The 26,760-nt window shown below is 39.1% G+C and overlaps 2 protein-coding genes across 2 annotated transcripts; one reads left to right on the top strand and one right to left on the bottom strand.

Moving 5' to 3' along the window:
* Positions 1-1,323: 1,323 nt before the first annotated feature.
* Positions 1,324-9,337, bottom strand: LOC118565637. The gene is made up of 18 exons (XM_036146081.1): positions 9,153-9,337; positions 8,936-8,994; positions 8,702-8,810; positions 7,690-7,748; positions 7,456-7,564; positions 6,444-6,502; positions 6,210-6,318; positions 5,198-5,256; positions 4,964-5,072; positions 3,953-4,011; positions 3,719-3,827; positions 2,977-3,035; positions 2,760-2,859; positions 2,580-2,650; positions 2,337-2,465; positions 1,989-2,132; positions 1,774-1,872; positions 1,324-1,510 (listed from the first exon to the last, which is right to left on the bottom strand). The coding sequence occupies exons 1-18, from the start codon at positions 9,180-9,182 to the stop codon at positions 1,504-1,506; spliced, it is 1,479 nt and encodes a 492-aa protein (XP_036001974.1). The 5' UTR covers positions 9,183-9,337; the 3' UTR covers positions 1,324-1,503.
* A 6,206-nt stretch (positions 9,338-15,543) lies between these two features.
* On the top strand, positions 15,544-22,967 carry LOC105919171 (GTPase IMAP family member 9-like). The gene is made up of 2 exons (XM_036146918.1): positions 15,544-15,638; positions 21,582-22,967. Exons 1-2 carry the CDS (start codon positions 15,632-15,634, stop codon positions 22,349-22,351), a joined length of 777 nt encoding a protein of 258 aa, XP_036002811.1. The 5' UTR covers positions 15,544-15,631; the 3' UTR covers positions 22,352-22,967.
* The last annotated feature ends 3,793 nt before the right edge of the window (positions 22,968-26,760 follow it).

Below are 26,760 nucleotides of genomic sequence, written 5' to 3'. Positions count from 1 at the left end.
TGGTCAGTCTAGGAGGTTTCCTCCTCCTCCCCACAACAAGAAAATCTTTTGTCGCTGTTATTAAGTTTAGTTTGAGAGTCACAAAGCTAGTTGAAGTAAGACGGTGTCTTTGACAGTTTCCTTCAGGCCAGTTGAAGCAGAATGGATAGGATAGTAAAACATGGTCATTTTTTTAAGTAGAGCAAATACGTTTAATATATAAGTCAAACAGAACATTTCTCGGGAACGTAATTTGCACTACATAGGCCTTGTGCTGCTACATGAAGTGCACAAACAATTAAGTGTTTATTTTTATTGTTATATTTTAAATGTTCTATATTGTTTGCTAGCCATCGTTAATGTTTTGTGTTTTTTAAAAGGAGCTTTGCACAAGTTAGAAGCTTTTTATTTCACCCTTTTTCATACATGTCTGACATGTAAAATGAGTTTTCATCCATTTACTGCAGTTGCCTCTACAGCAGGGGTGTCCTAACTTTTCGGTACATGGGCCAAAATTGTCAAGTCAAAGGAACGAAAAATGAACACAATTGTTTTTTAAAACCAAAACGATCACATTAATGTTTTACCTGCTCAGCAAAATATAACTATTTTAAATGTCAGATATTTTGTAGAAAATTAACGTGTAAATTATTTTAGATCCAAAATTTAAAAAAGGGTTTTGCTCAATTGTTGTATTCACCAAGTTTATAGATTATTTTTAATAATTTAATTTGACTCTTTAACAATAAAAAATTTAACTTTTTTTGGTCTAGCAGTATAAGAACAGTATTTGGGTCAGTTCTTTGAAAACACTTGCTGTAATCAGCCAATTTTAATAATCAAATTAATAGCAGATTTTAATTCACCAAAGTCTGCATTTGAGTAATTAAATATAATTGGGTAGATGTTACTATGAAATTAAAGAGAATGTCAAAAGTGTCTTTATGTTTATTAATAATATTATTATTAAAAGATGGATACTTTGTGTTGTACTCAACATTTACAATTGTATTATTTTTACTTTTCACGTATCGGGTACCGATTTGCATGTTGTCAAAATAATCAGTATCTGCCTTAAAAACCTGTATCGGTCGACCTCTCACTTAAACCGAATCAAGAATCTTTGGATCTGATAAGGTCTGAAAACTGCTATTCACAAACGCTCTACATCTAATCTGACTGTGCTTGAACTGATTTGCAAAGAAGAATGGCCAAAAATTTCAGTCACAAGACGTGGAAAACTGGCAGAGACTTGCAGCTGTAATTACAGCACAACGCGGTTCCAAGAAATATTTACTGGGGGGTGCTGAATACTTTTGCACGTCGCTCTTTTCAGCTTTTTATTTGTTAAAAAAAGAGACCATGTATTAGTTTCTTGCTACATCACAGTTGTATACCACTTTGTCTTTCACATAAGACTCCAATAAAATGTATTTGTATTTTTGGTTGTAATGTGACTATATGTGGAAAAGTTAAAGAAATGTGAATCATTTTGCAAGCCCTGATGGCAGGTGCGTTAGCTCTTCAAGGGCTGGAAAGAGAACGCAAATACATTCAGACGTCTGTAATTACACAACATTCTTAATACGTAAACATGCAGACCATAATATGCCAAGTACCTAGTTTTTAATTCTGCAGCAGACTATTTTGTGATAGTTAAGGGAGGTCAAATATATGTTGAGTGTTGAAACAGAGAAATTGTCAACAGAAAAATAGAAAAAAATACTAAGTGTGTAAGTGCATATGCATGATTCTATTCAAACATCCTGAATCCAGACTAGACAGTTTTCATACCATTCTTTCTCGGGAGTCTTGTCTTGACTTTCAGACGCAGGTTGGATGTTGTCTTGGACATCAGCCTCGCTTTCTTTGCAGTCCTCTTGGTTGTTTATGCTGGTAATGAAGCAACACAAAAATCACCACACAAAAACAGATCAACATGACTTTTCATTTGAAACTTGGAAAAACTATAAAATATAAATATTATTGAGCTCTAAATAATAACTCACATCTGTGCTGTGGCAGTAGAGGACAAGACAGTCTCTTCCACTCTGCTGTTCTGGCCAGTGTGGGAGTCTCCTTCTCTGGAAGATGCAGGAGAACCATCCAGTCCTCCATCTTCAACATCCCCAAAATCACCAGTGCATTGTATACTATGAAGAAGACACAAAAAATTAAGACTGTCCACAAGACAGTTATTAGTTTAATTTGAGGACAAGTGGAGAAAAAACTAAACAAGTAACCAATGATTCCTGGGGCAAAACAATCTCACATCTGTATTTGTATAATTATATTTTACTTTGCAATGACTGAAACTGGGTTGACCTCTAAAAAGTCTAATGTAAAGAAACTCATACGTGGTGGAGCATTGTTGGACTGCTTGGAGATGTGGCTCATGGTGAGCAGAGACAGGACTGTCAAGAACAGGTGAGGCCCTGAACTCGACACCAGTCTCTACTCCCTGAGACTTCTCACTTGTGCAACAACTGTAAAATAAAGAAAAAAATAAAATTAATTCTGTGGTGGCATACACCTCTATAACGAAAACTTAAAAATAGATGATAGAATATTAAACTGCAGTTGATGAAGTTTTAATTCACCTCATTTCTGTCACTGAGGGTGAATGGATTGTGACAGCGTCCACATCTTGTTGGAGATGGCTCTGCTTTTTCTTTTAAGTATACACAGACGAAATCAGTCAGACCATGCTGAGATTTAAACATTGCAACCCCTTTTCTTTGCTGCTTATTTATTAAAATAATCAGCTCTGCTATACATACCTTGTTAAGAAGACGCCAACAATTCCAGAAGGAGGTTTTTCTAGTTCTAGGAGCCTCGCTGGTTGTGATGGTAGAAGGAGAGGGTGCTTCTGTCTGCTGGCTGATATCAGCAAGATAAGCAGAAAATGTCAGGTTTTGGATGTCCAAGTCATTTGTGGCAGGGAAAAAAATAATTAAAACCACGTGGAAACAAATTAGGATTGTTATAAAACTTTACCTCTTCTGAAGACTTAAGCTTTCGCCATTCCCAGAGCGTACATCACTTTGAGGGCTTATCTGTTTAAAAGTTGTAAAAACAGATATTTAAGTTTGATAATGTTGCCTTTTCACAAATAAGTAGCAACAAGTTAAAAATAATAACTTAGCAATGCTGTTCAAAAATAAACATTTTAAGTGTATTTGTGTACATTTTTAAAAACAATTGTTGGGGCCTCCCATAGCAACAATTACAGATACAATACAATTTTATGCCCCATTAAAGACATAGAAATTAAAATTCACTATTTTTCAGGCTTTCCTATGTTGTCATACTTTCATGTAGAAACACAGTTTAACTTTCTGTTTTTAGAGAAATCCATCATATTGTTTTAAAATTGAAGACACTATTTTCATACCACCTACGGTTTCTCCAAATTTTGCATTGAAGTGCCACAAACTTTACATGTAAAACCAACAGCTGCATTTAGACGGTAGTTTGTTAGAGTGGGAGGAGGGAATTAGGGGGCGTTTCCTACATAAAATAATAAAATATAAAACTGCTGTTGATGAAAACTGCTGTTTTACCTCCTTTCTGTCACAGACGGTGACAGGATTGTGACCCTGTCCACATTTTGTGGGAGATGGGCCTGCTTTTTCTTCTAAATCCACACAGATGAGCTCAGACTGTGCTGACACTCACAAATTACAACCACTTTTCTTTGCTGCTTATTAATTAAAATGATCAGCTCTGCTATACATACCTTGTTATGAAGAGACCAGCGTTGCCAGAAGGAGGTTTTTCTAGTCCTGGGAGCCTCGCTGGTATCAGGGGTTGTGGTGGAAATGGGAGACCATGCCTCTCTCTGTAGCCTGATATCAGAAAAATAAGCAGAAAATGTCAAATTTGTGAGTGTCCAAGTCATTTGTTACAGGAAAATAAAATCTGATCAATTAAAACTATGTGGAAACAAGTTAGGATTGTTATAAAACTTTACCTCTTCTGCAGACTTGTGCTATCACCATCTCCAGAGCGTACATCCCCTGGAGGGCTTTTCTGTAAAAAGTTGTAAAAACAGATATTTAAGTTTGATAGTGTTACCTTTTCACAAATTAGTAGCAACAAGTCAAACTAAATTACGATCAAATTGAGTGGAAATCATCTTAGTGCATTAAGTCAAATCAGCAGATTACACAAAGAATCAGGTTCATACCTTTTGTTTTTTCCAAATGCAGGAAAACATCTTCACACTTACTGAGCAAAGTATCTCAAAAACTGTGATAAATTTAAGCAAGTACTTCTCTATCGCCGTAATATATGGAAAGTGGGTTTTCAAATGTCTGCTAAGGGATATCTTAAGTGCTGATATTTGAATGAAATCATTTTGGCATCATGCGGACGCATTATAACCTAGCAGCTGTTCAAAAATAAACATTTTAAGTGTATTTGTGTACATTTTTAAAAACACAATTGTTGGGGCCTCCCATAGCAACAATTAGAGATATAATACAATTTTATGCCCCATTAAAGACATAGAAATTAAAATTCACTGTTTTTCAGGCTTTACTATGTTGTCATACTTTCATGTAGAAACACAGTTTAACTTTCTGTTTTTAGAGAAATCTATCATATTGTTTTAAAATTGAAGACACTATTTTCATACCACCTACGGTTTCTCCAAATTTTGCATTGAAGTGCCACAAACTTTACATGTAAAACCAACAGCTGCATTTAGACGGTACTTTGTTAGAGTGGGAGGAGGGAATTAGGGAGTTTTTCCTACATAAAATGATAAAATATAAAACTGCTGTTGATGAAAACTGCTGTTTTACCTCCTTTCTGTCACAGAGGGTGACAGGATTGTGACCCTGTCCACATTTTGTGGGAGATGGGTCTGCTTTTTCTTCTAAATCCACACAGATGAGCTCAGACTGTGCTGACACTCACAAATTACAACCACTTTTCTTTGCTGCTTATTAATTAAAATGATCAGCTCTGCTATACATACCTTGTTATGAAGAGACCAGCGTTGCCAGAAGGAGGTTTTTCTAGTCCTGGGAGCCTCGCTGGTATCAGGGGTTGTGGTGGAAATGGGAGACCATGCCTCTCTCTGTAGCCTGATATCAGAAAAATAAGCAGAAAATGTCAAATTTGTGGGTGTCCAAGTCATTTGTTACAGGAAAATAAAGTCTGATAAATTAAAACTATGTGGAAACAAGTTAGGATTGTTATAAAGCTTTACCTCTTCTGCAGACTTGCGCTATCACCATCTCCAGAGCGTACATCCCCTGGAGGGCTTTTCTGTTAAAAAGTTGTAAAAACAGATATTTAAGTTTGATAGTGTTACCTTTTCACAAATTAGTAGCAACAAGTCAAACTAAATTACGATCAAATTGAGTGGAAATCATCTTAGTGCATTAAGTCAAATCAGCAGATTACACAAAGAATCAGGTTCATACCTTTTGTTTTTTCCAAATGCAGGAAAACATCTTCACACTTACTGAGCAAAGTATCTCAAAAACTGTGATAAAGTTAAGCAAGTACTTCTCTATCGCCGTAATATATGGAAAGTGGGTTTTCAAATGTCTGTTAAGGGATATCTTAAGTGCTGATATTTGAATGAAATCATTTTGGCATCATGCGGATGCATAATAACCTAGCAGCTGTTCAAAAATAAACATTTTAAGTGTATTTGTTTACATTTTTAAAAACACAATTGTTGGGGCCTCCCATAGCAACAATTACAGATATAATACAATTTTATGCCCCATTAAAGACATAGAAATTAAAATTCACTATTTTTGAGGCTTTACTATGTTGTCATACTTTCATGTAGAAACACAGTTTAAGTTTCTGTTTTTAGAGAAATCCATCATATTGTTTTAAAATTGAAGACACTATTTTCATACCACCTACGGTTTCTCCAAATTTTGCATTGAAGTGCCACAAACTTTACATGTAAAACCAACAGCTGCATTTAGACGGTACTTTGTTAGAGTGGGAGGAGGGAATTAGGGAGTTTTTCCTACATAAAATAATAAAATATAAAACTGCTGTTGATGAAAACTGCTGTTTTACCTCCTTTCTGTCACAGAGGGTGACAGGATTGTGACCCTGTCCACATTTTGTGGGAGATGGGTCTGCTTTTTCTTCTAAATCCACACAGATGAGCTCAGACTGTGCTGACACTCACAAATTACAACCACTTTTCTTTGCTGCTTATTAATTAAAATGATCAGCTCTGCTATACATACCTTGTTATGAAGAGACCAGCGTTGCCAGAAGGAGGTTTTTCTAGTCCTGGGAGCCTCGCTGGTATCAGGGGTTGTGGTGGAAATGGGAGACCATGCCTCTCTCTGTAGCCTGATATCAGAAAAATAAGCAGAAAATGTCACATTTGTGGGTGTCCAAGTCATTTGTTACAGGAAAATAAAGTCTGATAAATTAAAACTATGTGGAAACAAGTTAGGATTGTTATAAAACTTTACCTCTTCTGCAGACTTGCGCTATCACCATCTCCAGAGCGTACATCCCCTGGAGGGCTTTTCTGTTAAAAAGTTGTAAAAACAGATATTTAAGTTTGATAGTGTTACCTTTTCACAAATTAAAAGCAACAAGTCAAACTAAATTACGATCAAATTGAGTGGAAATCATCTTAGTGCATTAAGTCAAATCAGCAGATTACACAAAGAATCAGGTTCATACCTTTTGTTTTTTCCAAATGCAGGAAAACATCTTCACACTTACTGAGCAAAGTATCTCAAAAACTGTGATAAATTTAAGCAAGTACTTCTCTATCGCCGTAATATATGGAAAGTGGGTTTTCAAATGTCTGTTAAGGGATATCTTAAGTGCTGATATTTGAATGAAATCATTTTGGCATCATGCGGACGCATAATAACCTAGCAGCTGTTCAAAAATAAACATTTTAAGTGTATTTGTGTACATTTTTAAAAACACAATTGTTGGGGCCTCCCATAGCAACAATTAGAGATATAATACAATTCTATGCCCCATTAAAGACATAGAAATTAAAATTCACTATTTTTGAGGCTTCACTATGTTGTCATACTTTCATGTAGAAACACAGTTTAACTTTCTGTTTTTAGAGAAATCCATCATATTGTTTTAAAATTGAAGACACTATTTTCATACCACCTACGGTTTCTCCAAATTTTGCATTGAAGTGCCACAAACTTTACATGTAAAACCAACAGCTGCATTTAGACGGTAGTTTGTTAGAGTGGGAGGAGGGAATTAGGGAGTTTTTCCTACATAAAATAATAAAATATAAAACTGCTGTTGATGAAAACTGCTGTTTTACCTCCTTTCTGTCACAGAGGGTGATAGGATTGTGACCCTGTCCACATTTTGTGGGAGATGGGTCTGCTTTTTCTTCTAAATCCACACAGATGAGCTCAGACTGTGCTGACACTCACAAATTACAACCACTTTTCTTTGCTGCTTATTAATTAAAATGATCAGCTCTGCTATACATACCTTGTTATGAAGAGACCAGCGTTGCCAGAAGGAGGTTTTTCTAGTCCTGGGAGCCTCGCTGGTATCAGGGGTTGTGGTGGAAATGGGAGACCATGCCTCTCTCTGTAGCCTGATATCAGAAAAATAAGCAGAAAATGTCAAATTTGTGGGTGTCCAAGTCATTTGATACAGGAAAATAAAATCTGATAAATTAAAACTACATGGAAACAAGTTAGGATTGTTATAAAACTTTACCTCTTCTGCAGACTTGCGCTATCACCATCTCCAGAGCATACATCCCCTGGAGGGCTTTTCTGTTAAAAAGTTGTAAAAACAGATATTTAAGTTTGATAATGTTACCTTTTCACAAATTAGTAGCAACAAGTCAAACTAAATTACGATCAAATTGAGTGGAAATCATCTTAGTGCATTAAGTCAAATCAGCAGATTACACAAAGAATCAGGTTCATACCTTTTGTTTTTTCCAAATGCAGGAAAACATCTTCACACTTACTGAGCAAAGTATCTCAAAAACTGTGATAAATTTAAGCAAGTACTTCTCTATCGCCGTAATATATGGAAAGTGGGTTTTCAAATGTCTGTTAAGGGATATCTTAAGTGCTGATATTTGAATGAAATCATTTTGGCATCATGCGGACGCATAATAACCTAGCAGCTGTTCAAAAATAAACATTTTAAGTGTATTTGTGTACATTTTTAAAAACACAATTGTTGGGGCCTCCCATAGCAACAATTACAGATATAATACAATTCTATGCCCCATTAAAGACATAGAAATTAAAATTCACTATTTTTGAGGCTTCACTATGTTGTCATACTTTCATGTAGAAACACAGTTTAACTTTCTGTTTTTAGAGAAATCTATCATATTGTTTTAAAATTGAAGACACTATTTTCATACCACCTACGGTTTCTTCAAATTTTGCATTGAAGTGCCACAAACTTTACATGTAAAACCAACAGCTGCATTTAGACGGTAGTTTGTTAGAGTGGGAGGAGGGAATTAGGGAGTTTTTCCTACATAAAATAATAAAATATAAAACTGCTGTTGATGAAAACTGCTGTTTTACCTCCTTTCTGTCACAGAGGGTGACAGGATTGTGACCCTGTCCACATTTTGTGGGAGATGGGTCTGCTTTTTCTTCTAAATCCACACAGATGAGCTCAGACTGTGCTGACACTCACAAATTACAACCACTTTTCTTTGCTGCTTATTAATTAAAATGATCAGCTCTGCTATACATACCTTGTTATGAAGAGACCAGCGTTGCCAGAAGGAGGTTTTTCTAGTCCTGGGAGCCTCGCTGGTATCAGGGGTTGTGGTGGAAATGGGAGACCATGCCTCTCTCTGTAGCCTGATATCAGAAAAATAAGCAGAAAATGTCAAATTTGTGGGTGTCCAAGTCATTTGTTACAGGAAAATAAAGTCTGATAAATTAAAACTACATGGAAACAAGTTAGGATTGTTATAAAACTTTACCTCTTCTGCAGACTTGCGCTATCACCATCTCCAGAGCGTACATCCCCTGGAGGGCTTTTCTGTTAAAAAGTTGTAAAAACAGATATTTAAGTTTGATAGTGTTACCTTTTCACAAATTAGTAGCAACAAGTCAAACTAAATTACGATCAAATTGAGTGGAAATCATCTTAGTGCATTAGGTCAAATCAGCAGATTACACAAAGAATCAGGTTCATACCTTTTGTTTTTTCCAAATGCAGGAAAACATCTTCACACTTACTGAGCAAAGTATCTCAAAAACTGTAATAAATTTAAGCAAGTACTTCTCTATCGCCGTAATATATGGAAAGTGGGTTTTCAAATGTCTGCTAAGGGATATCTTAAGTGCTGATATTTGAATGAAATCATTTTGGCATCATGCGGACGCATTATAACCTAGCAGCTGTTCAAAAATAAACATTTTAAGTGTATTTGTGTACATTTTTAAAAACACAATTGTTGGGGCCTCCCATAGAAACAATTAGAGATATAATACAATTTCATGCCCCATTAAAGACATAGAAATTAAAATTCACTATTTTTGAGGCTTTACTATGTTGTCATTCTTTCATGTAGAAACACAGTTTAACTTTCTGTTTTTAGAGAAATCCATCATATTGTTTTAAAATTGAAGACACTATTTTCATACCACCTACGGTTTCTCCAAATTTTGCATTGAAGTGCCACAAACTTTACATGTAAAACCAACAGCTGCATTTAGACGGTAGTTTGTTAGAGTGGGAGGAGGGAATTAGGGCGCGTTTCCTGCAGCTGGCCGGTTGTCGGTTCAATCCCTCGTCTGACCGTCTTAGTGTCTTTAGGCAAGACACTACCAGGGTCCTCACCAGGTTTTTTTTTTCAGCATAATGACGCAATGAAATAAACACAGGGCCAAAAATTAAATGCAACAAAAAGGAGCCTTTTATTCAATAATTGATCAATTAATCAGCTACACCACCCCCATTTAATGCAGTGCAGCTCCCATCCCACACTGTCATGCTCAGTCCTTTCACTCCTGGCTCTCTAGTTCTCTCTATCTTCTTCAGATTTAAAAGTCTCTCAGTGTCAATGGAGATCACTGCCAGGGAGGAAAGCCTTCCTTGATCAGTCCTGTTCCAGCTGTATGTTTAGAGTCTTTTTAGTGCTTTACTTTTTTAGCAAAACTCGCTAATAAAACATCCATAACTTGCTGTCACTCTACAGTTTTAGGATCACGAGCGGCGCCCCTTGAGCGCCCCATGCCTAGAGGCCAAGGAACTGCCGGCCTCACCTACAACCAGCTCTTTGGCTTTTATGATCGCTCAGCAGCACAAAAAACATGTTATCTGCTCACAGTTTGATGATGAAAACACAATTCGTAATCCACATATATTAAATTGTGGAAATTCAGTTCATAACTGTTTGAAAATTGCATTTATGATCTAGAGACAAGAAGATGTATTCACGGAATGGAAGCCAGCGCAGTTAACATGGGATTGCGCAATCTCAGGGGAGGCCAAGCTCGCTGCGGCCTCACCGGCTTCGCTATCAAGCGCCCCCAAGGATTTATATGAAAAATAGCGAAAAGTCTGCGATTTTGAAGAGAATATGATCAAAAATTAGGAAATTAGATAAAAAATACTTATTACAAATGACTGAGTGAATCAAAATTCATATTATGTTATTATATATTTTCTTTCTTTCCATGATGACAAGGGAGGCCTGGGGTCCGTTCTTCGTACGTCGCTAACTCAGTTAGCAGGATTTGATTGTTGACGAATTGGCATGATCTTGGATCGTTTGGTTCTTCGAAAGACTTCCTGCACTTGTTGTCATAGCAACATGTGCGCCAGCTTGAGCCTGCTCGTGAGCAGGCTTATTTCATGTAAACAAGATTAGATCACAGCTGTATAAGCGGAGGAGATAGGGAAGTCTGTCTTAGCCATGTCCATTTTTACGACTGTAACCTGTTGCGGAAGGTGCAAGAATAATTTGCAGAGTTTTTCGAATTAGTTGCGTATTGCGCAATAGATGGGATCCTTTAGCGCAGCGCGACAGTGTAATTGTAGAGAGATTTTTCTTGGTGGATGTCATAAACAGACAAACACATCATTTAACAGTGACTTTTAAAGAGGAAAAGTGGTGTTAGAGTCATAAATCGAAAATATTTAAGTTATTTGTATGATGGTTTGCTTTTTATTTTTATCATATTCAGTAAGATTTGTTCAGGCCATTTTATTGTGAAGTTTAGTTTTACTTTAAAAAAGGCTTGCTTCCTCTCGAGCCGTATATTGTATTAGAAAAAACTATGGATGGATTATCTAGACACGGAGCAATACAGTTTTACCGTGTAAACTGTGTATGACTTGGAAAAGGAAAATTTTCATTTTTTATGGATAAAGATTTTTTTTTGTTAAAATTCCCAGTTTGCACGTGTCCTTTACTTCCAGTGTCTAAGGAATGACACCGAAATTTGGATCTCTTGACATAACAATGTAGCCTCGTGAGACCATCCTGATCTCGCGAGCTTTCAAGGTTTCACTCGCAGATCAGTCTGGCTACTCTCCGTTAAAGAAAATTTGGAGCCGTTCACCAAACGAACGTCCAATCAGCGTTGGCTTTGAGGCGGGTTGAGGTGTGACGCAACGGGAAGCGCGACAGTTCAGTCTAAACAACATGGCGGCTTCAGCCGATGAAACTAGCGTTAGCGTGGCTATCGAGCAAGTTTTATCGGAATTACAGAGTATTTCTGTGCTGAGCTAACGAGCCTTTACCTGCAGCAGCAAGAGTAGCTTGGCTTGTGGTTGTGTTTTCGTCGTCGCTCGAAGCATGTTGACGAGTACGTCATATGCTTCGTTGATCTGATTGGTTTATTTGGCCAGTCTGTCACCAACATAGGCCAATCAGCTAACCAGTATATTCGCCCCTTCCCAAAATTACTTCAACGGAAGGTTTCCAGATGGATATGCGGAGCAAATCTATCTGGCGGAGTCAGGTAAATAACAAGGGCCTTTTTAAAATAAAGTATAATAATTAAAGGCTACCATTTTATATACCCGGCGGCGCCATGAAACAGGAACCAGAGGGCGGGGACAGCCAGTAGAAACATCACAGATCAGAGGAGGACCACCTTCCTGCATCTGTCTTTCCTCCAGCCGGAGGCCCGTGGACCCAGTCTGTAACGCAAGGATGTCTGCATCACCGCGCTGGTCTGCAGCCATAGCAGAAAAATCGATACCTACATAAACTGGGGAAATCAGCGCACGAGACAGACAGTCAGCCACTAAGTTGGACTTGTCAGCAACATGCTGAATGTCAGTCGTGAATTCAGAAATGGCGGCAAGGTGGCGTTGCTGTCGTGCGTACCAGGGGTCAGATGTTTTGGACATGGCAAAGATGAGGGGCTTGTGGTCCACAAAGGCATTAAATGAGCGGCCCTCCAGAAAATATCTACAATGGCGTGTAGCCAGGTAGAGAGCAAGCAACTCTCTATCAAAAACGCTGTATTTCCGTTCATTGTCCCGCAAAGTGCGGCTGAAAAAGGCAAGTGGCTGCCAAACACCAGAGACACGCTGCTCCAAAACCGCCCCCACAGCCACGTCAGATGCATCAGTTGTCAGAGCGATCTGTGCTGACTGGGAAGGGTGGGCCAGAAGAGCAGCATCGGCCAAAGCAGACTTAGCGCCACCAAACGCCTGGAGGCGTTCAGGGACCCAGTCGATGCTGTCGGTGGCTTTTCTTTGTTTGAGCGCAGGGCTTTAACCGTCTGGGGGCGGGGAAAATTGGCTACTGCCTGAACTTTCTGTGGCAATGGGCTCGCACCACTGGCAGAAATGCGGTGCCCCAAAAAAATCAATGACCGGCAACCCAAATTGGCATTTTGCGGGGTTGACAATCAGGCCATGTGCCGCCAAACGTTGAAAAACCTGACGTAGGTGGGACATGTGCTGTTTGGCCGAGCTGCTGGCCACAAGGATGTCGTCCAAATACACAAAAACGAAGGACAACCCACGCAGAACGGAATCCATCAACCGCTGAAATGTTTGAGCTGCACCTTTAAGGCCGAATGGCATGCGTAAAAACTCAAACAGGCCAAACGGAGTGATCACCGCGGTTTTAGGAATGTCCTCAGCTCTCACGGGGACCTGATGATAACCCCGCACCAAATCCACTTTAGAAAAAATGAATGTCCCGGAGAGATGGGCAGAGAAATCCTGGATGTGGGGGATAGGATAACGGTCATTCTCTGTGACGTTATTTAGACGACGGAAATCCCCACAACGCCGCCACTGGCCGTCTGACTTGGGCACCATGTGCAACGGTGACGCCCAGCCATAAGCTTTTCACTGGGTGGCGACAGAATACAGGAAAGTCAGCTTTATCAGCAACCTTCACTTCTGCTCCTCTAGTACAATATATGTAGTGAAAATATAGTTTAATTTTGCTCCAAAATGAAAAGAAGTCCAGTATGTTGACAGCAGACTTGTGTGATAACAAGCCTGAGCCAGAGTCTGAAATCTGAAATATAGACTTCTGGACAAGCTCAACCAAATTACACTTTCAGACGCTTTATTTACAACAATGATATTTTTTACTTGACTGCATATCACTGTTTTAGTGGCTTAATGTAACTCTTACCAAAACTGGGAAGAAAATTTAGGGTGACCATATTTTCATTTGGGAAAACCAGGACACCTTGGAGCGCGGGGGGGGGGGGGATCTCTGTTCCCATGCATAGAGATGTCTGTGGCATGCACTCACTTAACATAGGCCTACGTAATCCTACAATAACATGATATTTAAAGTTGGTTTATTAAAAATGCTTTTCAGTAAAAGTCATCAGCAATAACTCCAATAACAAATTATAATTTTATTCAAAATTTATTTATTAAAAAATGCTTAACAATTCCTGTAATAAATGAATAGCACAATAAAGGCCTCCCATTTGTCTCGACCCGGTCTGAAAGCGGGGAAACTCTTTTGTAAATCGTCGGTAAACATACATTTGAGCTTCGGCATGTTGTTAGCGTACTGACAGCCACGCTATCGTTCTTCTGATTAAGAACAGGGCTGCCCGCACTGACGCGGCTCAGGGATTACGTCACACGCAGCGCCGTGCGCAGTGCCCTAGTGCCTGTCAATTTAATGGTCCAATGAAGGTAATTTAAAAAACAGGACATTTCCTCACTTTCTAAAAAAAACCCGGGAGGCCCAGGACAGGACGTGAAATACGGACATGTCCCGGGAAATACGGACGTTTGGTCACCCTAGAAAATTGTTTCCTTAAACTAGTTTGCAGCCGTTGTTAAAAACCCTGTTGTCAATTACTTAGATTAATACGTGGATGTGCCAAAATTTTCTTCAGTTGAATAAAAACAAAACAGAAGTAATAATATTTGGACCAATAGAGGAGATATCAAAAGTTAGCACACAGCTCCAGCTGCTTCAGCTAAAAACCACTAATCAGGCCCGAAATCTGGGAGTAGTGATGGACTCGGACCTGAACCTCCAAAAGCCTCTAAAGACAATTACAAGGTCGGCTTTCTATCACCTGAAGAACATTTCTAGGATTAAAGGACTGATGTCTCAGCAGGATCTGGAAAAACTAATCCATGCGTTTATTTTTAGTCGAATAGATTACTACAACAGTGTTTTTACAGGTCTGCCTAAAAAGTGGGTCAGACAGCTGCAGCTGATCCAGAACACTGCTGCCCGCGTCCTCACTAAGACTAAGAACGTAGAGAACATCACCCCAGTTCTAAAGTCCTTACACTGGCTCCCTGTATCTCAGAGAATAGACTTTAAAATACTTCTGTTAGTCTATAAATCCCTAAAAGGCTTAGCACTTAAATACATTACAGACTTGTTATCGGTGTATCAACCATCCAGACCACTAAGGTCTTCTGGCTCCAGCCTACTCTGCATACCTAGAACCAGAACTAAACAAGGAGAAGCAGCATTTAGTTCCTATGCTCCACTTATCTGGAACAAACTTCCAGAAAACTGTAAAGGTGCGGAAAGCCTGAGTTCCTTTAAATCAATATTGAAAACACATTTGTTTAAGATTGCCTTCAACTGTTCTAGTTAACTGAATCACCACTTCTTTGTTCTAATTTCTATCTACATTTTATTCCTACTTGCTTTTATTCTGTTTTAATTTGCTATATTTTAATCATGTAAAGCACTTTGCATTGTCCCTGTACTGAATTGTGCTATATAAATAAATTTGCCTTGCCTTGCCTAAACCAACATTTTTGACAGTACTACATTGTAGTGTGTCAATAATGACTGTGCTTGATGACGTTGAGTAAAAAGCAGCATTTATGGAGATCAGACTTATCAACACAGGTCTCTAGGACAGGACAGCCCATGTTTTTATGTTGATCTATACAAAACAGCCTACAATCAGGGTGGAATAATATTAATTAATGAGATTTTTTGTCATAATTTCTGTTCTGTTTATTGAAATATAAAACAAATGCACTTTAAACAAGGTCGTTTTTTAAACTTAAATGACATAGTACACACCCTTTCTGTAGCCTTGGGGGTTTACAGGAAATGGTCCTGGAGTTCAGCCAGAGCAAAAGTGAAACTAAGTTGTTGAGCCACGTTTGAGTGCAACAGGAGAGAAATCTCCCAGTGAGGACAAACACCATCAGCAGCATTTCTCTAAAACACGGCTCCAATCTCTTCTTTGTCATGAATGGTGAGTCATGTTTTTCTTCCGTCAGTCAGAGTGTAGACTTGTTAATCTAAAACGAAACAGAACATTTACTCTGCCGTCTGAACAAAACAAAGAACAGCACAGAGGTGAACTGTCAAAGTGCAAATTTCACAGTTTCAGATCAGCTTTATAGCACCGTCTCCTAGACGCCGGCTCCTCCATGTTGTTTCTCCTCGCAGGCAAAGAATTGTTCACTGTGCACCGAGAGTGTTGCAGGACGGAAACAACACAATCACATAAGAAGAGCTTCTGCAGTACCTTTAAACAAGTTTTCATCCCTTGAAATTACCACATTAAAATCACAAACTTCAGCGTCTTTCATTGGGATTTTAATTATATGACGCTGTAGAAGCTTGCTGTGAAAAGGAAGAAAGGAAAGTGCATCTTTATTGAAATATTTTACAAGCAAATCTAATCAGTTTACTGTGCATTTGCCTCCCTTTTCAACTGTCTCAATGGTGAAGATGGTAATGGCAGCATGATGCTGTGGGGAAGTCTTTCTGCTGCAGGTCAGGGGAGCTGAACATGACTTGAGTTTGATGTGGAACTTTAACAATAGAGGAATGGTTTAGAGGTAATTAATAGGTGGATTTGATCCAAAGTCCAGACCTAAATCTAATTAAGAACAAGACTTGACATTTATTGTTTACCCAATCTGACTGAGACTGAGCTATTATTTGTCATAAAAGAACAACTCCAGATGAGGGAGTCAAGTGAAGTTTCTTTGTATAGCCCATTTCAGCAGTAAGGCGGTTCAAAGTGCTTTACATCATGAAAACATAAAATCATCATAAACGTATTGAAACGATTACTCGTTATGAGACCAGTAATAAACTTCAATTCAATTCAATTCAATTTTATTTATATAGCGCCAAATCATGAAACATGTCATCTCAAGGCACTTTACAAAGTCAAGTTCAATCATATTATACAGATTTGGTCAGATTATACAGATTGGTCAAAAATGTCCTATATAAGGAAACCAGTTGATTGCATCAAAGTCCCGACAAGCAGCATTCACTCCTGGGGAAGCGTAGAGCCACAGGAAGAGTCATCTGCATTGTCCATGGCTTTGCTGCAATCCCTCATACTGAGCAAGCATGAAGCGACAGTGGGAAGAAAAACCACCCATTAACGGGAAGGAAAAACCTCCGGCAGAACCGGGCTCAGTATGAACGGTCATCTACCTCGACCGACTGGGGGTTACAGAAGACAGAACAGAGACACAACAAGAGAAACAAAAAAGCACAGAAGCACACATTGATCTAGTAATCTGTTCTACATTAGATGGAAGTAGCGGGTGAGCCTTCTTCTCTGGATGATGTCACAGTTAACAGAACGCCAGACCAGGTGTACCTACTATGAAGAAAAAGAGAGAGAGCAAAAGTTAAAAGCTGAAATTACGACAGTCATTTCAATGTAATACAATGCAAAACTGGAGAACAGTAGACTGAAGAACAGTAGAAATCAGTAGAGTGAGAAAATTAGACCCTGATGTCCTCCAGCAGCCTAGGCCTATCACAGCACAACTATAGAGATAGCTCAGGGTATGAGCCACTCTAACTATAAGCTTTGTCAAAAAGGAAAGTTTTAACATTAGTCTTAAAAATAGATAGGGTGTCTGACTCACGGACCAAAACTGGGAGTTGGTTCCACAGGAGAGGAGCCTGATAGCTAAAGGATCTGCCTCCCATTCTACTTTTAGAGACTCTAGGAACCACCAGCAGACCTGCAGTCTGAGAGCGAAGTGCTCTGTTAGGAACATACGGGGTAATCAGAGCTCTGATATATGATGGAGCTTGATTATTAAGGGCTTTATACGTTAGAAGGAGAATTTTAAATTCTATTCTTGATTTAACAGGAAGCCAATGAAGGGAAGCTAAAACAGGAGAAATATGATCCCTCTTGTTGATTTTCATCAGAACTCTTGCCGCAGCATTTTGAATCAGCTGAAGACTTCGAACTGCATTTTGTGGACTTCCTGATAGTAAAGAATTACAATAGTCCAGCCTTGAAGTAACAAATGCATGGACTAGTTTTTCAGCATCACTCATGGACAGAATGTTTCTAATTTTGGCGATATTCCGGAGGTGAAAAAAGGAAACTCTGGAAACCTGTTTAATATGGGATTTAAATGACATGTCTTGGTCGAAAACAACACCAAGATTTTTAACTTTATTACCAGAGGCCAAGTTAATGCCATCCAGATTAAGGGATTGATTAAGAACTTTATTTTTTGAAGACTCTGGCCCAAAGATTACAACTTCTGTCTTGTCAGAATTTAAATGCAGGAAATTTAAAGTCATCCAGCTTTTGATGTCATCAAGACATGACTGCAGTCGAAGTAACTGATTGGATTCATCAGGATTTATGGATAAATATAGCTGAGTGTCATCAGCATAACAGTGGAAATTAATCCCATGCTGTCTGATAATTTTGCCAATCGGAAGCATATATATAGTAAATAGAATTGGTCCAAGGATTGAACCCTGTGGTACTCCACAAGTGACCCTAGAGTTTGAGGAAGATTTATTATTAACATGAACAAACTGGAATCTGTCCGACAGATCAGATTTAAACCAGCCTAATGCTTTTCCCTTAATCCCTACAGTATGCTCAAGTCTTTGTAGGAGAATATTGTGATCAACTGTATCAAATGCAGCACTGAGATCTAACAGGACAAGTATAGACACAAGTCCATTATCTGAGGCCATGAGAATATCATTGGTGACCTTCACCAGAGCTGTTTCAGTGCTATGATGAGCTCTGAAGCCTGACTGAAACTCCTCAAGTAGGTCATTACTTTGTAAATGTTCACATAGTTGATTAGCAACTACTTTCTCAAGAATTTTAGATAAGAAAAGAAGATTAGATATAGGTCTGTAATTTACTAACTCATCTTGATCAAGAGATGGTTTCTTAAGTAAAGGTTTAATAACAGCTACTTTAAAAGCCTGTGGTACATATCCATTTACCAAGGATAGATTAATCATGTCTAAAATAGGACCACTGATCAGAGGGAATACCTCCTTAAACAACTTGGTTGGGATTGGGTCTAACATACAGGTAGAAGGTTTAGATGAAGCTAAAATTTTAGATAGCTCAGAAAGCTCTACTGCTTTTAAACAGTTCAGACACTGCGCAGGTTCTAAGGATTCCTCCAATGCTGCCTCACTTACTGAGGATGAGGTAATCATGTTTGGGAGGATGCCAATTATTTTATTTTTAATGGAATCAATTTTATTTATGAAGAATCCCATAAAATCATTACTGCTAAGAGCTAAGGGAATGGATGGATCAACAGAGCTGTGGCTCTGGGTAAGTTTGGCAACTGTACTAAAGAGAAATCTAGGATTATTTTTATTCTCTTCAATTAATGATGAAAAATATGCTGCTCTAACTCTGCGGAGGGTCTTGTTATACAACAATAGACTGTTCTTCCAGATTAAGTAGGATTCCTCTTGGTGTGTAGAGCGCCATTTTCTCTCCAATTTCCTAACATTGTGCTTCAAGGAACGCAGCTCTGAATTAAACCAAGGAGCCAGCTTCCTGTGAATAATCACCTTCTTTTTCAAGGGAGCTACATTGTCTAATGCAGAACGCAATGACGAAGTCATACCGTTTACAAAGACATCTATTTGTGAATTGGAAGAAACAACATTGCTGCCATCTACAGGGCATTTCTGCAATACGGAGTATATTAAAAAGGGGACAGACTCTTTAAGTTTTGATACAGCATTATCCGATAAAGATCTACTATAATGGAACCCTCTTTTGGGGGTGGAGAACTCAGTTAGATTAAACTCAAATATTATTAAAAAATGATCAGATAGGACAGGGTTGTGAGGAAATACTGTTAATTCTTCACAATCAATGCCATATGTCAGCACAAGGTCTAAAGTATGGAGCCAAGAGTGCGTCGGTTTATGCACATTTTGAGCAAAACCAATTGAATCTAGGATAGTTTTAAAGGCTACACTAAGGTTATCGCATTCTGTGTCAACATGGATGTTAAAATCACCCACTATAATAGCCTTATCAGTATTTAACACCAAATCAGATAAGAAATCTGACAACTCATCCAAAAACTGAGTGTAAGGCCCTGGTGGACGATACAAAACAACAAACAGAAGAGGTTTTATTGCTTTGCAGTTTGGATGAGGGAAACTGAGGGTTAAATGTTCAAAAGAACTGTAGTTATTAATTGGCCTGGGACTAATTAATAAATCAGACTGAAAGATGGTTGCCACTCCTCCTCCTCTTCCCACAGATCTGGGAATGTGGAAATTTGAATAATTAGAGGGAGTTGACTCATTTATACTAACGTAGTCCTCTTGTAGCCAGGTTTCTGTGAGACAAAACAAATCAATCTGTTTATCAGAAATCAATTCGTTAACTAACAAAGTCTTTGGAGGGAGAGACCTTATATTTAATAGACCACATTTAATTGTTTTATTTTTAGGTTCAAGGTGAACCGTATTGATTTTTATTAGGTTTTTATGATTTGTTCCTTTTAGATAAGTTTTTGATCTGTTATGTTTTGGCCGTGGGAAAGACACTGTCTCAATAGGATAATGGATGGGTAACAGTACAGAAGCTGCAGAGAGGTGTGTTAAACTACGGCTCTGCTTCCTGGTCTGGACCCTGGATTGTCAGCATTTAGGAGGACTAATAAATCCGGCCAGATTTCTAGAAAGAAGAGCTGCACCATCCAAAGTAGGATGGATGCCGTCTCTCCGGATCAGACCAGGTTTTCCCCAGAAAGTTCTCCAGTTATCAATGTAGCCCACGTCGTTTTCAGGACACCACCTAGGTGTGTCCTGTTTATTGTTTAGGCTTTAAACAATAAATTGTGTCAGGTGTTAAAGATTGGGTTTACCGGCCTGCTGTTACATGTCTATTGAAAACCCATCTTATCCCGGTTCCAGATTTGGCCGCAAGTGAAAAAACATTAATCAAGAGGTAGAACAGTTAATATGCATATTTAATTCATAGAAATTAAATATGGAGACAGAGTATACATTTACCAATCAAGATGATTTCACCGTGTGGTCGCGAAGTCTGTCTGTAAGTTTTACCAAGACATTCCTTTTTATCAACTTTATAACTCCTCCTGCTCGCTCAGGGGGAGGATGACTGACCCCCTCTCCTTCTGACCCCCCGGGGGGGCAACAAAACTCCATGTTTATCTTACGCTGGCGCAGGGAGAGACAGACACCACTCTGCTTGACTAAGATTTTTTCTTAACACAGGTGAAAATATCAACACATATCGCATATGTTGGTCAGTGTTCCTGTTATTATAAACAGGTGACTTTTCAGTCTTGACTTAAAGGAACTCTGTGTTTCTGCTGCTTTGCAGTTTTTTGGACGTTTGTTCCAGACTTTGTGGAACTTTGAAGCTAAATGCTGCTTCTCCATGTCTGGTTCTGGTTCTGGTTCTGCAGAATAGACCAGAACCAGAACATCTGAGAGCAAGCAGAGACGTTCCCCAAAAGAGAGACAACTGGAATTGGAGCCAAAGGGGTTTTAATAAAGTATTACAGTAACTCAGAGAGGTGAATATGCACCCCTCACATTTCAGAGTATTGTGCACTTTAACATACATTTAAGTTTGTGGTTGTAAACATGACACGTGTGGCAAAAAAATAAAAGAATAAAAAAATGAAGGGGTGTAAACAAATAACAGGAAAAATATCCACTCTTCAGAAATCCACTGGACAGGGTGATGGACCACAAAATGTTTCTGACTAACATAAAAAGGGGTCTGCACATGGAGCTTAGCTTGTTGTGTCAACCACCTTATAGATTGTGAATCAGGGAGTGTATATTGCATTTTTGGAAATATTTAATGTCAGCAGCAGCGGATTAATTGTATAAAATAATTGGTAAATCCATTATAATTTTTTTCTTCTCCTACTGCCAGACACACTGAGGATTGCCCTGTTGGGGAAAACTGGATCTGGGAAGAGCAGCCTGGCCAACACCATCTTTGGGAAGGAAGTCTTCAGACCCAAACATTTTACCAGCTCAGAGGAGGCTCGCTGTCAGGGAGAGACGGGACACGTTCATGGCAGGAGCCTCACTGTGATCGACACTCCTGGCTTTTTCCATTCAGGTCTGTCTGAGAAGGAGCTGAAGGGTGAGATAGTGAGGTGTGTCTCAGAGTGCATTCCTGGGCCCCATGCTTTTCTTCTTGTGCTGAGAGTGGAGAAATTTACATCACAAGAGGAACAGGTCATCAGGAACATAGAGGACTATTTCTCTGCTGATGTTTTTAAGTATTCTGTAGTCGTTTTCACACACGGCAACCAGTTGGCTGATGAAATGAAGATCGAGGAGTTTATTGAACGAAATCGACCTCTGAAAGATCTGGTGGCAAGGTGCGGAGAGAGGTGCCATGTCGTTGATAATAAATACTGGAAAAACAACCAGCCGGAGGAGACCAGAAGCAACTGGTTCCAGGTGGCGCAGCTGATCAACACCATTGAAAAGATGGTGACAAAAAACAATGGCGGCTGCTACACCACCAGCATGCTAAAACACAGGCAGAAAGAAGTATTAGTCTGCCGTTTGTTTAGGAGTTTGGTTACATATACAAGAGAAAAGCGTGTGTTCATTTTTGGTTTGGTGTTGTTTGCAAGTGGGATTATTCTGTGGAGAAGATGGAGAGAACATCCTACACAGATCATCTAAGGCCAGATAAAAAAGGTGTAAACATTATGTCTTGTGTAAATGTGTCATGTATGATCTATGTGCATTCTAAGCCAGCGTCTCACCAAAATGATACCATGATGACGACACATGTTCTTGATTCTTGAATTGGTTTAAATCAGTCCGTTTCATCAATCAGTTTATCAGTTTCCAGCATTTGACTGATTCTCTGCAGCTTGTTTCAACCAGACAGCCGTACAGTCACAATTTAATCGCGGTTTATATTGTTGGCCGAGGACTTTCTGGTTTAAATGTCGCAGCATTAAGACTGAGGCTTTTCAGGATAAAAATCAACATCTTTAGTCCGACCGAAGTTGTTCTTCTGTGGTTCTCCTACTTTTGACCTGTTCTGTGTTTCTGCGCATTTCAATGACAGAAAACTTTACTTCTAACAGTTTTCAGCTGTACATTTTTGTTTCATGAAACTATAAACCATTTCTGTTTAACCTACAAGTAATCATGATGTGATTATCCTTTATTATTGTTCAGCCCCGTGGTAAGCTGAACAACTGTAAGCGGTTTAGCATGAAATGCCACAGCAGACGCTCATGTTGATGAAGCACAAACCTGTCACTATTCTTTGAATTCCATTTGCCAAATAAAGGGATCAAACATGTTTTTGTTTTGTTTTTACGTCTAATGTAAGGTGTGTTCATGGTAGTTTCCTAGTTTTACCCAGCCTGGAGTTTAGGCTTTACTATTAGTTTTGTTTGAGTTAGCGAGGGCCGCCACGGACCGGGACCTGTCAGGTGACTGTTGACACAAAAACAAAAGGAGTGAAACATAAAAGAACCAGAACCACCCAACAACGTGAGACAGCATACTGAAAAAGCAATCCTCTCTAATGGTTAGAGAGCTGGGTGTGTACGTCTTGGAGAGGGCCCAAAGGTTGGTGGTTTGAAATCCAATCTGTCACTCCGGGTCCCTGAGCAAGACACTTGACTACAGATTGCTCCCTGAGCACCGCTGAGTGTTGGCGGCACACTGCTCCCTAAGGGATGGATTAAAGGCAGAGACACATCTCCCCTCTGTAGAACTATTAAAGGAGGTATTTCTTTATAAGCCTGTCTGAGTCTAAGCTGTCATTTGTCAGGAATGAGGCGGAAAATCAAAAAAGGCATTTAATACACTACTGTTCAAAAGTTTGGGGGTCACCCAAACAATTTTGTGTTTTCCATGAAAAGTCACACTTTTTCACTACCATACGTTGTGAAATGAATAGAAAATAGAGTCAAGACATTGACTAGGTTAGAAATAATGATTTGTATTTGAAATAAGATTTTTTTTTTTACATCAAGCTTTGCGTTCGTCAAAAAAATCCTCCATTTGCAGCAATTACAGCATTGCAGACCTTTGGCATTCTAGCTGTTAATTTTTTGAGGTAATCTGGAGAAATTGCACCCCATGCTTCCAGAAGCAGCTCCCACAGGTTGGATTGGTTGGATGGGCACTTCTTGCGTACCATACGGTCAAGCTGCTCCCACAACAGCTCAATGGGGTTCAGATCTGGTGACTGTGCTGGTCACTCCATTACCCATAGAATACCAGCTGCCTGCTTCTGCTCTAAATAGTTCTTGCACAATTTGGAGGTGTGTTTAGGGTCATTGTCCAGTTGTAAGATGAAATTGGCTCCAATCAAGCGATGTCCACTGGGTATGGCATGGCGTTGCAAAATGGAGTGATAGCCTTCCTTATTCAGAATCCCTTTTACCCTGTACAAATCTCCCACCTTACCAGCACCAAAGCAACCCCAGACCATCACATTACCTCCACCATGCTTAACAGATGGCGTCAGGCATTCTTCCAGCATCTTTTCATTTGTTCTGCTTCTCACAAGCGTTCTTCTTTGTGATCCAAACACCTCAAACTTGGATTCATCTGTCCACAACACTTTATTCCAGTCTTCCTCTGTCCAATGTCTGTGTTCTTTTGCCCATCTTAATCTTTTTCTTTTATTGGCCAGTCTCAGATATGGCTTTTTCTTTGCCACTCTGCCCTGAAGCCCAGAATCCCGCAGCCGCCTCTTCACTTTAGATGTTGACACTGGTGTTTTGCGGGTACTATTTAATGAAGATGCCAGTCTTGAGGCGTCTGTTTCTCAAACTAGAGACTCTAATGTACTTATCTTCTTGCTCAGTTTTGCAACGTGGCCTCTCACTTCTTTTTCTACTCTGGTTAGAGCTTGTTTGTGCTGTCCTCTGAAGGGAGTAGTACACACCGTTGTAGGAAATCTTCAATTTCTTAGCAATTTCTCGCATGGAATAGACTTCATTTCTAAGAACAAGAATAGACTGTCGAGTTTCAGATGAAAGTTCTCTTTTTCTGGCCATTTTGAGCGTTTAAGTGACCCCACAAATGTGATGCTCCAGGAACTCAATCTGCTCAAAGGAAGGTCAGTTTTGTAGCTTCTGTAACGAGCTAAACTGTTTTCAGATGTGTGAACATGATTGCACAAGGGTTTTCTAATCATCAATTAGCCTTCTGAGCCAATGAGCAAACACATTGTAAAATTAGAACACTGGAGTGATAGTTGCTGGAAATGGGCCTCTATACACCTATGTAGATATTGCACCAAAAACCAGACATTTGCAGCTAGAATAGCCATTTACCACATTAGCAATGTATAGAGTGCATTTCTTTAAAGTTAAGACTAGTTTAAAGTTATCTTCATTGAAAAGTACAGTGCTTTTCCTTTAAAAATAAGGACATTTCAATGTGACCCCAAACGTTTGAATGGTAGTGTACGTGCAGAAAAGGCACATGTGAGACCATGTGATTAGTGCACATGTCGCAGCACGATGAGTAGTAACAATGTAGTGATGAGTCAGTTGTGAAGGGTTTGGCTCTGAAGTGAATGACTAGCGCCGGCTCCTCACTCCTTCAGAAGTCTATATTAGTATTTCTTTAAAACAAAAACATGAATATCAAGAATATGAAATCCAAAAACACAAATTTAAGCACCCACGGTTGAGACGAAAGTTGCTCCACTTGTAACCCCGGGCAGGTTTCAATAAAAAAGTATCTTCATTCCACTTAGAAGATTGTTTTTGACAGGAAGTGAAACAGGCATCTCGTAAAAGATGATGACAAAACATAAAAGGAGAATCAGTTTTGAAAATATAATCTTTGTACTTTTATTTAGGTTGTATTTTTAAAACGGTCACGTAAAAACATTATTTAAACCATAATCAGGCATCAGTTGAAAATTGTTATTGTCATTACGGTGATCCAACCCTCCCAGTAATTACTGATTAGCTATTCACATGTTTCAATTTCCATTTCACGTGTCTTATTGTATCAAGCTGATCTAAATATTTCTGGGAATGTTCACCAATGTTATGTCATCGCTTAATTGTTGCTAAAGTAAGTGGCTCAGATTGATTTCTGACTAATGCCAGAAGACATAAACCTGTGACGTTTGTCCCTGGTTTCAACTTACATCCCCAGCCTCTATGAAGCTCAATATGTTTCAAAATCCCTAGTTTGTATGGTGGACTTGAGCAGGTGTTCGTTACAATGAGAATTTTTTTACTTGAATCAAAAACTCACATAAACGTGAAATCAATTTGAGCTTGAGTATAAAGTTTTCACTTGGGGAAAATTTGCTCTGAATGCGTAGTTGCAGAAAAGAAATCACAAATGCTTAATATCATATTCTTGTAGCTTCCAAGAATATTGTTGACATAATCACCTCTTTTACTTTATAAATGACTCGAGTCTGACGACACCAAAGTGCTTTACACCACAGTCATGAGAAAATCCTCGTTATTCGATGCTGTAGCGCACATATTCCCTAGTTACTGGGGGAAAATAGCACTCCAGTGTATAACAGAGATCAGTGGAGCAGACTGACAGGAGCAAGGTTGCTGTACATCGGCTCCACCGGACCTTCTGACCACCGGCAGCAGGCAATTTAGCAAGGGACACAATGACTGAGACAGTCAGAGCAGTGGGATAGGTCCGGCAACCCACCAGTTATAGGACGAACTCCCTGAGTCTTGTGCCACTGTCGTAAAAAGTTTACCCGTTGAAAACAGAATGTGATTTGTTTTTTAAGATTGTAAATGTTTCATGAGGAGGTTGGAGTAGTTGTGAAAACTGCATGCCAGAAAGCTTGGGTCATCATTAAAGGTAAGTAGTGCTTTGCAAAAGCTTCCACAGCCCCCTTTTCCAATATTTGTCATGCCATACCAAAATAAAAACGTATGTTTTTATATTTGTTTTCTATACTGTGAAAAACAACTCTAAATCTGAACGTGAGGCACTCATCTGTAACCCAGATGACAGCCTTGCCACAAGATAATCTGAGATGGGCCCCGTCCATGGCTTTCTGTAACAAGTGGAAAATTAAATTAAGTATATCACGAAAACATTCATTACTGCTAAAATAA

Source organism: Fundulus heteroclitus, chromosome 14 (assembly GCF_011125445.2).
Source record: "Fundulus heteroclitus isolate FHET01 chromosome 14, MU-UCD_Fhet_4.1, whole genome shotgun sequence".
In the NCBI taxonomy this organism is placed as follows: Eukaryota; Metazoa; Chordata; class Actinopteri; order Cyprinodontiformes; family Fundulidae; genus Fundulus; species Fundulus heteroclitus.
This window is presented reverse-complemented; position numbering and strand designations above follow the sequence as displayed.

Excerpts from the sequence above, each read along its gene's own strand:
- LOC118565637 (XM_036146081.1), bottom strand. The coding sequence starts at position 9,182 with ATGTTTTCCTGCATTTGGAAAAAACAAAAG. Across the intron at positions 3,036-3,718 it reads GCTGGTCTCTTCATAACAAG|ATAAGCCCTCAAAGTGATGT; the intron begins GTATGTATAGCA and ends ACTTTTAAACAG. Across the intron at positions 2,133-2,336 it reads GTCCAACAATGCTCCACCAC|TATACAATGCACTGGTGATT; the intron begins GTATGAGTTTCT and ends TCTTCTTCATAG.